General features: G+C 38.7%; 1 protein-coding gene across 1 annotated transcript; it reads right to left on the reverse strand.

Moving 5' to 3' along the window:
* Positions 1–698: 698 nt before the first annotated feature.
* On the reverse strand, positions 699–15,924 carry LOC136172572 (olfactory receptor 11H6-like). The gene is made up of 2 exons (XM_065942002.1): positions 15,714–15,924; positions 699–1,684 (listed from the first exon to the last, which is right to left on the reverse strand). Exons 1-2 carry the CDS (start codon positions 15,922–15,924, stop codon positions 699–701), a joined length of 1,197 nt encoding a protein of 398 aa, XP_065798074.1.
* Positions 15,925–16,324: the final 400 nt, after the last annotated feature.

The following is a 16,324-nucleotide window of genomic DNA, read 5'->3' on the forward strand; positions in this document are numbered from 1 at the left end:
ATTCTGTAATTTGAAATATACCTAAGAGTCACTAGTCATTATCTTCTAACCTTAACCTACAGAAGACATAAATGATGTATTAAGAAAAGGCTTGGCTTTGTTTTTTAAAAGAGAGCTCTCCCAAAAACAATTCTTAAAAGTAAATATACAATGGAAAAAGTATTAATACCACCTGGGTCCAAATAGTAAAATTATTTTAACTAAATTTTGGTGAGAAAATGTAAAGAAATGAAATTATGATAAATCAATGTTTCATAAGAAGGTGAATGCATTTTGCTATATTTTTAATATTGAGATAGTAAAATTTAAATGTTGTTTTATAAGTTTAGCATACAAAACTTTTGACTCACCAGCTAAATACTGGTAATAAATTTAAAGTATTGGACAGATCGCATGTACCAGTATGTATGTATGTGATACTGGCAGCAAATATTAACTAGTATTCATTCTGAATGCCAGAAAGATGACTGATCATCTGGCTTTTGATTATTTTTATTTGAATTTGAAAAGTTTTATTATTAATATAAAATTTTCTCTAACAATAAAAATGGATACATTTAATTTAATGAAAATCTAATTACACTTGAGTATGTTTCTCCTCCTCCAAATCACATTTTCCTAATTTAATTAGTACAATTGAATACCAATCTTTTAATTATTTATTTCCCATACATCATTTCAGTTATGAACACAGTTCTTCAGAGATTTCTTTCATGCTTTTGACTAAATCTTACTGTCTTAAATAAGTTTCTCAGTGCCTCCTTCATCTCCTTATTTCGGAGACTATAGATCAAAGGGTTGAATAACGGAGTTAACACAATATAGGACAAAGTCACGTATTTTTGAATCTCTGCTGAATTGCCTGCTGTTGGGCTCACATATACAATCATGATGGAACCATAAAACAGGGACACCACAGCCAGATGGGATCCACAAGTAGAGAAGGCCTTATGTCGACCTTCTGCTGAGGGCACCCTAAGCACAGCCCTGATAACCAGGGTGTAGGAGCTGGTAATGAAGAGTAAGGTAGAGAAAATGAGGACTGAGTTAAAAGTGGCACAAATGATTTCAGTGGCAGGGGCTGGCACACAGGACAGCTTTATAAGGGGTCCTGGGTCACATAGGAAATGATCAATCTTATTGAGACAATGAAATGGGAGCTGAGAGATTAGGTGAATAGGCAAGAGGAAGTACAAGAAGCCACACAGCCAGCAGCAGGCTCCCATTCTGATGCAGCGTTGCACCGTCATGACAGTGGGGTAGTGAAGGGGCCTGCAGATGGCAAGGTACCTGTCAAAGGCCATGGCAGACAAGAAGAAGGTTTCAGTACCACCTGTGGAGAAGAAGAAGTAGAACTGGAGGAAGCAGCCAGAGAAGGAGATGGTCTTGGTCTCAGAGAGAAAGTTGGCTAGCATATTGGGGACTGTAGAAGTGACATACCACATCTCCAGGAAGGAGAAATTGGCCAGCAGGATGTACATGGGGGTGTGGAGATGGTGGTCCCACCACACTGCACAGATAATGCACAAATTTCCAGTTAGTGTCAATACATAGATCACAGAGAAGAGTGAGAAGAGGAAGATCTGAACCTCCCAGGTGCAAGGGAATCCAAGAAGAATGAATTCACTCACAGGGTCAGAGTGATTAGTTCCTCCTGGGTTTTTCATTTTTTTTCCTCCTAAAACTGCAATAGGAAGACATTATTATCTTTCAAATGACTCTACAGAAGTTTTCTCATTAAGATATTTCTGAACTGCTTTACATTAATTCAATGAGCAGCATGATTTTAGATTACTTAAAGATTTTTAACATTCTTTGACCCCGTGTGACACTGGGAGGAAACAAGGAACTTGGAGTGTGGGGGCTTATTATGGCCTCATCTTCATGATCTTCATGCCTGTCATGGTCCATTTAACATCTCCCTTTGTCTGTGTCCTCAGCAATACATAAACCAAGGTAGGTACTCCTTGCCATTCAGAGGCTTTTTTTTTTTTCCCCCCAGAAAATGGAAAGCAAAGTTTAATAAGAATAATTTTTTTTTTTACTTTTGATTATGGAGGATATACAAAAGCAAAAGAAGAGTACAATGAATCCTTATACATTTATCATATAGCTTTAACAATTATTCATGGGTGGGCAAACTTGCTGTAACTCCACCTACTTCCATACCTCCCATATTATTTCAAAGCAGATACCAAGTGTATGATTTCATTACAAAATATTTCAGCATGCAACCCTGGAAAATTTTAAAAACTATAATCAAAATATATCTATATAATCCAAAAATTAATAATCCTCAATTTTATAAACAGTTAAAATTTCCAATTGCTTTATGTCAGATTTATTTTGTTTTGTCTTACAATTTATTTGTTTGTTTATTTGTTTTTTGGTCATGCCCACTCAGCTTGTGGGATCTTAGTTCCCCAACCAAGGATTGAACCCAGGCCCTTGGCAGTGAAAGCATGGAGTCGAAACCACTGGAAGGAAAGGAATTCTTCAGTTTGTTTGAAGTAGGAGCCAAATAAAATTCACATTTTGTCACTGGTTCCTATGTCTGATGCATCTTTTAATCAATAGTTTCCATATTCATTCCTTTTAAAAATTTCTATTATTTTTAGAATTATTTTAATTTGAGTATAGTTGCTTTACAATATTGTTAGTTTTATGGTTCAGAAATGTCCGCCTGAGCCAAACCTACATAAGGACACATACGCATTTAAACAATTGTGCAGTTCATTCTCTGTGTAAATAGAAGAAAATGTTGTGAGAATATATAGCCATAAAGCAAGAGTTTGTTTATTACTGTAAGCTTTAGTAATAACACATGCATAGTTTTAGATGGGGTTTCTATTTATGTACTATTGGAAGTGTTGGAAAAGAGATAAAGAACACAATATTTATCAGTGATTGCTTATAGCAAGGCCAATTATGAAGTCCATGTACCTTCTTATTTTTAAGATCTCTATAAAAAGATTCCACAATTTTCATTGTTAATTCCTCTCAGTGTTTGTACAATTCTCCAACGTATTCTTCATTTTTAACTTGATCCTCTTTGTAGACAGAGGACCTGCAAAGATGTTTTCTGGTGGCTCAAATGGTGAAGAATTTGCCTGCAATGCAGGAGACCTGGGTTTGATCTCTGGATTGGGTAGATCTCCTGGAGAAGGAAATGACAATCCCCTGCAGTATTCTTGCCTGGAAAATCCCATGGACAGAAGAACCTGGTGGGCTATAGTCCATGGGGTCACAAAGAGTTGGACATGACTGAGCGAATTTCATGTCACTTCACTTCTTTGTAGGCAAGAGTTTCTTGCTTAAGAGGAGTAAGCTTCATGCACAGTCACCTTGAACATTTTAAGTGAAACTGGTACGCATAGATGAGGTTCAGACTATAAACTAACATTATTTTCTTTTAATTGAAAATTTATCCCAAGTTGAGGACACAGGCTCAGTCCTCAATTGAAATTTATCACATGATGGGAAAGTACTTCATGGTGGCACTTTCTCTCTCTCTATATATTTTGCCAGAACAGAAATAGCTACTGTGATACATATATCATTAAAGCACTCTGAGTTTTGAACTACATTAACTGAAGTTCTGTTCATGGACTATTCATTCTCTTTTTTCTATCTCTGTCTTCTTTATTCGAGACTTCTATGTTAGAGTTCCTTCAGGTTCCCTTGACCTATACATTTTTTTAAGGACTTAGTCCTTGATATTTTCCTTTTCCAATTATGCTCTCTCTGTTAGTAATCTGTCAACTAGCCACATGATATAGAAACCACCCATGTGAGATGAAGTCACATTTTCTCTCCCTAGCTGTGGAGTCTCTTCTACAACCTAGATTTATCTACCCAATTTTGTATTCAACATCTCCATTTGCTACTGAATGTAACAAAATGTAAGAAACTGAAAATCACTCAGCCGTGTCCGACTCTTTTCGACCCTATGGACTAAACAGTCCATGGATTTCTCCAGGCCAGACTATTGGAGTGGGTAGCCTTTCCCTTCTCCAGGGGATCTTTCCAAGACAGGGATCAAACCCAGGTCTCCCACACTGTAGGCGGATTCTTTACCAGTTGAGCCACAAAGGAAGCCCAAAAGGCAAGAAGCCCATGACAAATCTCTTGGTTCTTCTCACCCTGAACTGGTGGGTCCTTGCTTCTTTGCCATATTACCCAGTAGCACCTCCATTTACTCAATTGCCCAGGCCACAGACTTTGGCCATATCCTCACCACACCTCTCAAGAGTTCACATCCAAATCATCAACAAAATCTCTATGCCTGCTGTTCAAAACATAGGTTAAAAAATCTGATCATGTCAACTACTTGCTGTCAATATTTCTTTATTTTTTTAAAATTATTTATTTAGTTTTGGCTGTGCTAGGTCTTCATTGCTGGGCAAGCTTTTCTCTAGTTGCACTGAGCAGAGGCTACGCTCTAAGTTGCAATTCATGGGCTTCTCATTGCTGTGGCTTCTCTTCTTGCTGGCTCAAGGGTGTGTGGGCTTCAGTAGTTGTGGCACCCGGGTCCTAGAGCACAGGCTCAGCAGTCATGGTGCAAGGGCTCAGTTGCTCTATGGCAGGTGGGATCTTTCTGGATCAGGGATGGAACCTGTGTCTCCTGCATTGGCAGGCAAATTCTTTACCACTGAGTCATCAGGGAAGCCCACTCTCAATCTTTTGAACACAATTACAACAAAACAAGGCAACACACTTGTATCGGAGAAAGTCTCAGTCCATGAAAACAGAAGATCCATGAAGGGAGTCTACTCAAGACGGCCTCCTCCAAGCTATCTCTCTCTTTGAATCACTGTGTCTTTCTTTATGTACCCTCTATCCACTCATCTTCATGCTCTGTGCGTTCTTACTGTTGCTGAGTTATAATCATGCTTTAAATGTGTTTGTTTGTATATGTTTGTGTGTGTGCTTGTGAACACACACTCTGGTTTTGCTATCTATGCTTTCACTATTTTTCTGTATCTAATTATAAACATTTTAATTGTCTTTTTAAGTGGGTAAGTGAACTGTTTTATTTTTCTCCCTCTTAAAGAAAATGTGTTTATAGTCTATAACTGATTATTTTTGCTTTTTGTTAGCTAAAGTACTTTAATAGAAAAATGTACTTTTCTTACTGTCTGATATTTTCTTCTCTCTGTCCCATATTCAGGGTCAAGAAATCTGGTATATGTGACTTGAATAAGTAATAAGATATAGAATAAAGTGGTCATTCTACATTTAATTCCTGGCCTATGTGGTTTTGTGGTTCAGTTAACATCTCAACTTAAGTGAGATATTATTTTTCTTAAATATACTTACTTATATATTTATAAATAACACACATATAACCTAACATTTAATTAAATAAGTTTTGATACTAGATTCTATCTTATACAGTTGAGAATCTAACCAATCATATGCAAGCTATTCTAGTTTACATTTTTATATGAAGAAACTACAATATAGGATTAGAGAAAAGTAAAAAAGACATTATGAAAATTTTTGAATTGTATCTTACCTGAAGTTTTTGTGTGAGAATTATAGTATCTGGTAGAGGCAGACTCCAAATTTATATTTCTCTCTCCTGGAGTATGCAGTCAACCTCAGTCTCCTTGTTCTCTAATTTCAGCAGAAGAAAATGCACAACAAATTCGAACTGGCATCTGAGTATCTTAGATGGCTTCTTAATGGAGTGGGGTGGGGGCAGTGAGTGTTGAAAGGTAATATTATCAAGTATAGTAATTATTTGAAGCCCACAGAATGACCATGTTATTTAAACAATTTGAAAAGGTGATCCCATGCGGTTATAAATGGCAATGTGGTCTTTCCTGATTTAAGAAGAACCAATCACACCTTTGTCTCTAAAGAAGAGTATGCATTAGTAGCAAGCACATTCTGAGACATGGCTATTTTGTTCTCAACACTCTACCCTGGGAGGAGATGGTCCAACGTACTCCATGGGTGCAGTCAGACCTACTACTGAGCTCCTGTTCATAGCATGCTTTTTAATAAATATATGAAGACTGTGTCTGACTCTCCTAGATCACCAAACTTCTCCCAGTGGCTTCATCTAGGGATAACAATGAGAAAATTTTGGCCAGATCTCAGAAAGTGTTGATTCAGCCTTAAGGGGAAACGAGAAAGATGATGAGGCAGGCATGAGGTCCAAGGTGAAGAATAACTTGGCTTTAAGCCTTGAATCAGAGTATTAAATACAACCAGCAGCATCTGTATCTATTTTTATAGTAGTATACCTATGTTTCTCCACAATAGAGGTGATATTGGCTTTAGGGATGAGAATGTAAAGGCAAGAGTTCTATGAAGACAAAGGATATAAAGACAGAAATTAATTATTGCAAAGAATTTACAAAACACTTCAAAATCTCGCTCCATCTGTTCCCTTCTTTCCACAATTCTACATCTACCATGCTATGGTAATGTTTAGATTTTGGGATCAGTAACAAGTGTTCCAGGCTTTCCAGGGGGCACGAGTGGTAAAGAACACACCTGCCAATGCAGGAGATGTAGGTTTGACCCCTGGGTGGGGAAGATCCCCTGGAGGAAGGCATGGCAACTCACTCCAGTATTCTTGCCTGGAGAATCCCATGGACAGAGGAACCTGGCGGACTGTAGTCCATAGGATCACAAAGAGTTGGACTGTAGCGACTTAGCATGCACACAACAAGTGTCCCATTGTTCAGTTCAGTTCAGTCGCTCAGCCGTATCTGACTGTTTGTGACCCCATGAACCATAGCACGCCAGGCCTCCCTGTCCATCACCAACTCCCAGAGTCCACCCAAACCCATGTCCATTGAGTCGGTGATGCCATCCAACCATCTCATCCTCTGTTGTCCCTTTCTCCTCCTGCTCTCAATCATTCCCAGCATTAGGTTCTTTGCAGATGAGTCAGTTCTTCGCATCAGGTGGCCAAAATATTGGAGTTTCAGCTTCAGCATCAGTCCTTCCAATGAATACTCAGGGTTTATTTCCTTTAGGATAAACTGGTTGGATCTCCTTGCAGTCCAAGGGGCTCTCAAGAGTCTTCACCAACACCACAGTTCAAAAGCATCAATTCTTCTATGCTCAGCTTTCTGTATAGCCCAAGTCTCACATCCATACATGGCCACTGAAAAAAACCATAGCCTTGACTAGATGTACCTTTGTTGACAAAGCAATGTCTCTGCTTTTTAATATGCTGTCTAGGATGGTCGTAGCTTTCCTTCCAAGGAGTAAGCGTCTTTTAATTTCATGGCTGCAATTACCATCTGCCGTGATTTTGGAGCCCAGAAAATTAAAGTCAGCCACTGTTTCCACTGTTTCCTCATCTATTTTCCATGAAGTGATACTTGACTGTAAATATTACTCCACTTGTTTTGTGATCTGTCCTTTCAATATTACTTCAGCCAGAGAAAAGTAAACATTGACATCAATACTATGATTGCCACAACTAATAACATGATATTAAAATATTCAAATGAAGGTAAAGATCTAATCCTGTTTGATTTTATCTGTAGATATCAGATATAGAGCCCTTCATGAGTTTTGGGTCTCATAATTTAAGGAGACCATGGGCAAACTGCAGTAAATTTGTAGAAAACAACTTAAGAGATCCTTAGAAGTATGATCATTAGAAGTGGAAGGAATTGGAATTTTAAATTGGAGAACAAAAGATTCCATTCAGACAGAGGAAAGATGACCATTTAATAGAGCAATCCAATCTGTCCCATTTATCCCTCAAAGTAGAGAATTAAAAATAAAGTTTAATCTATAGTGAGACACATTGTAATTCAATGTGGAGAATAATTTTGTAACAGAATCCTACACAGTGCTATTTTCTATCAGGAGATTACTTTCTAGCATGGGTTTCATCAGATAAAGGCAGGGAAAGTGGTAGAGGGGGTTTAAGCATCAGAAGCAAATGTCTTTCAATATTGAAATTTGACTATATGCATTTAAAGTGTGTCAAAAACAGAAAGAAAAGAAAACCTTATCCAGGCAAAGTCAATGACATAAAAAAAATGTAATGGAAAATATTAAGGTTAATGAGAACTTGAGGCTTTCATTTATATTGATAAAAGTGAATGGTATATTTTAATGGTTGTGAGTTGACAGCAGACGAAGGGAGGAGAAAAGAGAATTCTGGACAGTGGTTTGGCCAGCAAAGGCCCTGAGTTATGCCTTGGGAATACAGATAGTCTAATTCTATTGATTGAAGAAACTAGCATTTTTGTTTCCTGAAAAAATGTATGTGGAACTTGCTCTCTGAGCCAAAAACAGAGTGGCTCCTCACTTTTGGTCAAAGACGATCCTACAAGGAATGAGCAGGGGGATCAGAAGAACTTCAGGCCTGAACAAGGAAAACGAGGTGGCAGCAGCACACACAAGTTTTACTGGGGACACTGCTTTGACAGATTTGCAGGCAGGAAATCCCTCACAGCCAGAAACCTTCCAGAGGCTGTAGACTGGGGGGCTAGTAAGAAGGGGAGGAGGGATAAGGAACCCCTAGGAGAAAGAAGGAGAAGAGAAAAATTACTTGTTGAGATGATGTCAGCCTGGTGAGGCTGAGGACTCCGTGCCTAAGACTTTGAAAGCAGGAATAACTTGGGATCTTTTTCTTATCTGTGGTCGGCAGAGGTGGACACAGTTTCCTGGTAAATGCAACACGGACAGGCCCTAAAAAGCTAAAAATCTGCACGCTGTGCCATGTTCAGTCTCTTCAGTCATGTCCAACTCTTTGCAACTCCATGGACTGAGGCCTGCCAGGTTCCTCTGTTCATGGGATTTTTCAGGCAAGAATATTGAGTAGGTTCCCATGTCCTCCTCCTGGGGATCTTTCTAACTCAGGGGTCCAACCTGTCTCCTGTATCTCCTGCATTGCAGGTGGATTCTTTTACTACTGAGCCACCAGGGAAGTCCAAAAATCTGCATATTTGGGCTACATATGAAATAACTGGACATGTTCAATTTTTGGCCCTGGTGGGTATTTGAATTAATAGGATTCAACTTGCTGTGAAGAAGTAGGCAACTTAGAAGTCAATATATGGAAGACATCTTCAGTTCATTTATATGACAGATGGCCTTTGATATAGATTGCTTTGGGTGACTTTTCACTCTATTTTCTCCATTTATCCAAATTTCAGCATTCATGCTTTCTCAAAAGCTCCCATTGTGCCACCACAAAGTAGAAAACTGCTTAAACTGGTCTACACTAAAGGCTGTTACTTTTGAAATGGAATTATTTTATTTTTATTATTTTGAAGTAACTTGCTTATTTCAGAAAAAGATGAACAAAATTGAAATATATAAAAAGTTTAAATTATCCATGAAGGACCATTTCTAGTCTTTTTTCTTTTTCCATATATTTCATATATTAGGTACATATGCAACTTTTAAAAAATTGGAATTATAGCACATGTGGTTTGCCAATATTTTTGTTTAGTATTATGTCTTGAGTTTTTTTTTTTTTTTTCATAGAACTAAATACTCCTTAAGCATGATTTTTAATGTGTGCATGATATTCCATTTTAAACAATGTACTTTATCCTTCTCTTTAGGAAGACTTATTTTATGTAATTTTCTGGGAATCTTACTTTCTTTTTCTTTAGAAAATATATTTGGGACTAGATCATACGTCTATGTATTTTTAAGATGTTTGACTCTTTTAACTTTGTAGCAAGCTAAGTTGTCATAGGTTAATGATCACTGGAAGACAGCTGCCTAGAGAACTTAGAATACTGGAGTGTGACTTAAGGAACTGGGGCCAGATCTAAACTTCAATGATATACTGGCTAGGCCTGGATGATAAATCCCTAAACTTTATGTACTTAGATTTTCCATTTGTAATATAACATCGAAGATAATATTCTGACTCATGTAATACTGATATTTTGAGAGTCTCATGAGTTAGGGAAACTCTGAATTTTTGGAGTTTTGGTGAATCGCAAACATGATTTCAATTTAGCTTCAGAACACTGACAAATAGCTCATTGATTCTTGCTCCATTCTGCAAGAATATGTATATATATATGTGTGTGTATATATATACATATGTGTGTGTATGTATATATATTTGCTTTTTAACCAGACAGGTAAATACATTCCTTTCATCAGGCAGAAGGAATTTATTATGAAAATGTAGATTTTATAACATAGTTTTGTATATTCTCCCCCTCAAACAACAGAATGCCTTGTGTTGAGAGGACTAGCAGCTATCAGAACTATTTTTTGAGTGAATACCTAGTTTCCAAGTGCTCTCTAATGTGTTATTCCATTGAGATTTGGTTTCTTCATCTGTAACTTTTAGTGTGGAAAATGAGCTTGAACTAAGCATTGCTGATAGATTGTCTTTCTGATCATGTCCTCCAGTGATGTGATAGCATACAGGCCCTAGCTGAGAGTTATTACTCAGCATGGCTGAATCTCTTTCACATCCCCTAATCCCCCCTCTCTCCCAGCTTTCCTTAGCCTCTTCCAGAGCTGCTTACAGAAACATCCCACTCCACCCACCCTTCCTTAGGACAAATTGAAGTAATCCTTCTTCTGCAGCCACAGGGCAAGGTATGGTACCTGTGCAGCTGCCACTGACAATGGGTTACAGAAAAAGCAGCAGGGGGTGAGCAGCCCTAGGCTTGGCCACCAAGTGGTAGGTGGTGAGTCTTAACCCCAGATTGTACCAGGAACTTGCCAGGGCCTGGCAGTTGAGCACACAGGGGGTGGGTCTGCTACTCTCCATGCTCATGGCCATGGCATTCATCCTGTCCCGCTCAACGCTAAACTCCCTCTCAGGCAGGCATTGCCTTAGACCCCCGCCAACTGGAAAAGGTTTCTCCAGGGTGGGAAACAGATCTTCTGGCACCCAGGCTTGGTTTGATTCTTAGCCATGTGATATACATGAACCCATGTTACTATCCTTATTTTACTGATGAGGCAACTGGGTGTTAAGGCTCTTAGTGAGCTAAAAGTCTGTTGGTGGGAATGCAAACTAGTACAGCCACTATGGAGAACAGTGTGGAGATTTCTTAAAAAACTGGAAATAGAACTGCCATATGACCCAGCAATACCACGTCTGGGCATACACACCGAGGAAACCAGATCTGAAAAATACGCGTGTACCCAATGTTCATCGCAGCACTGTTTATAATAGCCAGGACATGGAAGCAACCTAGATGCCCATCAGCAGACAAATGGATAAGGAAGCTGTGGTACACATACACCATGAAATATTATTCAGCCATTAAAAAGAATTCATTTGAATTAGTTCTAATGAGATGGATGAAACTGGAACCCATTATACAGAGTGAAGTAAGCCAGAAAGATAAAGACCATTACAGCATACTAACACATATATATGGAATTTAGAAAGATGGTAATGATAACCCTATATGCAAAACAGAAAAAGAGACACAGATGTACAGAATAGACTTTTGGATTCCGTGGGAGAAGGCGAGGGTGGAATGTTTCAAGAGAACAGCATGTATATTATCTGTAATGAAACAGATCACCAGCCCAGGTGGGATGCATGAGACAAGTGCTCGGGCCTGGTGCACTGGGAAGACCCAGAGGAATCAGGTGGAGAGGGAGGTGGGAGGGGGGATCGGGATGGGGAATACATGTTAACTCCATGGCTGATTCATGTCAATGTATGACAAAACCCACTGCTGCAAGGTGGTGAAGTAATTAGCCTCCAACTAATAAAAATAAATGGAAAAAAAAAAAAAAAAGACTCTTAGTGAGCTAAAAGTGACAGAGTTTTAGCTACAGTCCAGATTTTCTACCTCTAAGTTCAGTGGTCTTTCCACAGCAGAAGTCCTCAGGCAAGACTAAGGGAATATTTCAAGTGAATTCTCCTTTTGAGTTTATTTTGAGTCTATAAAGCGAACCACAAAAGTTATTTCAGGTAAAACACAAAGAAAGTATAGAAAGTAATAAAATGAATGGAGAAGTCTAAAGGGCAGTTGAAGGAAAATGAAACTTTGATATTTTTGTGCTCAGAATATAATGTGGATGTAGAAGATCCCATTGACTCTTTTTCATTGCTTACTTATCCTCCTCCATAGGAACAACTCCATTTCCTCACTAAGAAATGGGCCATAATCATGTGTCCCTCATCTAGGTCTCAGAGAAGATAGAAAAAAGCAGGAGACCAGATGGCTGCTCTGGGAGAACAGTTGTCAGTTAACTGCAATGAAGGGTGCCACTCTACTGAGAGGGGTTGAGACTTTTCAGTAACTCATGACTGGGCACGGAGAATTTGATATGAAAAGACACAGACTATTCTGTTTTTCCCTTGGGTTCTCCATGAGGATAACATGCTTGGATGATCACAAAAATGCTGGCTCTGGAACTTTGAAGCTACCTTTCCTCAAGCACACTGTTGTATATGTCTCAGACTTCAATAGAAAGTTTAGAGGTATGAGGAAAGGCCTGGGGAGCATTTATCTAGGTAACTTGACCTTGTAAAACCACCAACTTCATTGTGAACATTCCTCAACACATTTCATGCTGAGTCATTCTATTGCCATGGCTATTCCCTGGTGCATTACCCCACAGGTGTGTCACCTGGAGTTCAACTGGAGGTGGGAAATGCCAGGGCAAAGAGAAGGGTACTCCATTAACCTCTAACTTTTCCCAAATCTACACAAGTTTTTCTCTTTTTCTTCTTAACAAATTTTTCTATTTCATGATGTTCTCTTTTCCAGTCTGATTTGGGGATTTCCGATCTCACTACTTTTGCACCATGTCCAAAGAATAAGATGCTTCTCTATTTTCCTGGAGAGTTTTCTTTCTTGCTTCTATTAATACAAACACACTATCTTCTCCATTTTTATCCCTGTACTCTGAGTCCTCCCAATGTCTTAATATTAAGTCCCTTTGTATGAGGAAGATTGAAGATGAGCCCATAATTTTGCTGGAGAGAACTTTATCTTCAAAGTGAGGCTTGCCGTGTAGAGGAGAAGGAAGAAGAAAGGAATGGTAAATTTCTATATGAATGGTACTCCTTTTCCAGAGGATATGGGCTATTGAGATACTTCTGGGAGGAGGTCATGAAATTAGAACTAGGGCTGAGTTTTGGTGACTTAGCATCCAAAGAGAGATGGCCCCTCTTCCCCTTCTTCCTTTCATTTACATCATGCTTGACTTAATTGAGGGGCTTCCCTGATAGCTCAGTTGGTAAAGAATCTGTCTGCAATGCAGGAGACCCCAGTTCAATTTCTGGGTCAGGAAGATCCACTGGAGAAAGGGATAGGTTACCCACTCCAGTATTCTCAGACTTCCCTTGTGACTCAGCTGGTACAGAATCCGCCTGCAATATGGGAGACCTGGGTTCGATCCCTGGATTGGAAAGATCCCCTGGAGAAGGGAAAGGCTACCCACTCCAGTATTCTGGCCTAGAGAATTCCATGGACTATACAGTCCATGGGATCGCAAAGAATCAGACATGACTGAGTGATTTTCACTGACTTGATTGAAACTCTTTTGACTGAAACTCTTTTTTGATTTTTTGTCTGTTTTTAGAGTAATGATTTCATAACTTTGATTATTGATATATTAAATATTTCTCTCATGTCTTGTACCAAGAATTAACTTTTTGAAGTAACACATGAGGTACTTTTGCTTGTTGAGAACCAGGAACACAAAGTTATGTATATTTTTTCCACACAGCTTCATGAATTTTGGTTAAAATCATAGGCTCTGTGGTGCCTCAGTTTTTTGTTTTAAGTAAAACTTTTATCCTTCAAAACTTTTCTGGCCACTAGCTATTCCAGTCACTGTCTTTCTTGCTGTTCCTTTTATATAAGGATTTACTTGAATATTGACTTCCAAAAGTGGCAGCATTGAGAAAATAAGCTATTTCCAAATTTCCATCCCTATATTCATTTTTTAATTTTATGCTCAGTACATGTGTGGTTGAGTGTGTTAGTACATACTTACTACCCATTTTTCTTATATTCCTGCCTAACACAATCTCCATTCTCTTAACGGAGGCAATGTGCCCAGGTTGAAAAATCAAATGTTACAGCCTCCCTGGTATATAGGGGCCATTATGTGGCACAGTCTGGTCCATCAAAAATATATGTGAAATATAGGGGCCTCTTTCCTGTTGCAAAAGTCAACTGCCATTTTCAGATATATATATATATATATATATATATATATATATATATATATATATCTTCAAAGTCATCTTATTATCTAAAGATATATATATATATATATATATATATATATATATATATAAATGTATATATATACACACACATACATGCCTGCATGTATATAGCAAAAACAAGAAAATAAGACTGGGAGCTGACTGTGACTCAGATCATAAGTTTCTTATTGCCAAATTCAGACTTAAATTGAAGAAAGTAGGGAAAACCACTAGACCATTCAGGTATGGCCTAAATCAAATCCCTTACGATTATACAGTAGAAGTGACAGATTAAAGGGATTAGATCTAATAAAGTGCATGAAGAAAACTGGACAGAGGTCCGTGACATTGTACAAGAGACAGTGATTAAGACCATCCCTGAGAAAAAGAAATGCAAAAAGGCAAATGATTGTCTGAGGAGGCCTTACAAATAGCTGTGAAAAGAAGAGAAGCAAAAAGCAAGGGAGAAAAGGAAAAATATACCCATCTGAATGCAGAGTTCCAAAGAATAGCAAGGAGAGCTAAGAAAACCTTCCTCAGCAATCAGTACAAAGGAATAGAGGAAAACAATAGAATGGGAAAGACTAGAGATCTATTCAAGAAAATTAGAGACACCAAAGGAATATTTCATGCAAAGATGGGCACAATAAAGGACAGACATGGTATGGACCTAACAGAAGCAGAAGATATTAAGAAGAGGTGGCAAGAATACACAGAAGAGCTATACAAAAAAGATCTTTATGACCAGATAATAACGATGGCATGATCACTCACCTAGAGCCAGACATCCTGGAGTGCAAAGTCAAGTGGGCCTTAGGAAGCATTACTATAAACAAAGATAGTGGATGTGATGGAATTCCAGGTAAGCTATTTCAACTCCTAAAAGATGATGCTGTGAAAGTGCTGCACTCAATATGCCAGCAAATTTGGAAAACTCAGCAGTGGCCACAGGACTGGAAAAGGTCAGTTTTCATTCCAATCCCAAAGAAAGGCAAGGCCAAAGGATGCTCAAACTACTGCATGATTGCTCTCATCTTACAAGCTAGCAAAGTAATGCTCAAAATTCTCCAAACTGGATTTCAACAGTACATGAACTGAGAACTTCCAGATGTTCAAGCTGGATTTAGAAAAGGCAGAGGAACCAGAGATCAAATTGTCAACATCTGTTGGATCAGAGAAAAAGCAAGAGAATTCCAGAACTTGTCTACTTCTGCTTTATTGATTATGCCAAAGCCTTTGACTGGGTGGGTCACAACAAGCTGTGGAAAATGTGTAAAGAAATGGAAATACCAGACTATCTTACCTGCATCCTGAGAAATCTGTAAGCAGATCAAGATGCAATAGTTAGAACCAGACATGGAACAGTGAACTGTTTCAAAATTGGGGAAGGAGTATATCAAGGCTGTGTATTGTCACCCTGTTTATTTAATTTATATGCAGAAAACATCATGCAAAATGCCAGGCTGGATGAAGCACAGGCTGGAATCAAGTTTGTTGGGAGAAATATCAATAACCTCAGATAGGCAGAACACCACCCTTGTAGCAGAAAGAGAAGAGGAACTACAGAGCCTCTTGGTGAAAGTGAGAGTGTCGGGAGCTGCCCGGGTGCGCCCAAACCATGACAAGGTCACAGGATGAGAGAGGAACCAGCAAGGCAGCTCTTCCTCACACGGGGCTGCCCCGGGGGCCCAGTATGTCCCCTCAGGAGCCTCTGGGATGAGAAAGGACTCTGCAAGGCAGCTCTTCTCCTCAAGGTTGTCCCGGGGGCCCAGCATGTCCCTTTCTTCCTTCTGTCTTATTGTTGTTTGGCTTTCTATTAATTTTTGGAAATATAATATATAGTAATAAGGCCTCCCTGGAAAACTCCAAGCCTTTTTGGAAATGCTCATGATTGCTCTGGCTCAGGACATGACCATAAACATCAAGTCAAAAAAGAAAAGGCCACAGGTATAGTTTGGCTGCTTGCTTAAAAGATTATAATGTAGAATAGAAAAGAGTAGAGGCATTTAGATTTAGAAGTATATATACTGCTTCAGTTTACTTGCTCCTTGGTTGAGAGAGTTTTCATTATTGCTATTTCCTTGCTGCTATTTGATCATTGTTTCCCTTTCTTTGAACAACATGGGATATTATGGGTATTTTTGTAGAGTTAGGAAATAGGATTTCAATAGAAGA

Source organism: Muntiacus reevesi, chromosome 7, assembly GCF_963930625.1.
Source record: "Muntiacus reevesi chromosome 7, mMunRee1.1, whole genome shotgun sequence".
In the NCBI taxonomy this organism is placed as follows: Eukaryota; Metazoa; Chordata; class Mammalia; order Artiodactyla; family Cervidae; genus Muntiacus; species Muntiacus reevesi.

Excerpts from the sequence above, each read along its gene's own strand:
- LOC136172572 (XM_065942002.1), bottom strand. The coding sequence starts at position 15,924 with ATGCTGGGCCCCCGGGACAACCTTGAGGAGAAGAGCTGCCTTGCAGAG. Across the intron at positions 1,685-15,713 it reads CACTTTCACCAAGAGGCTCT|TTTTAGGAGGAAAAAAAATG; the intron begins GTAGTTCCTCTT and ends TTCCTATTGCAG.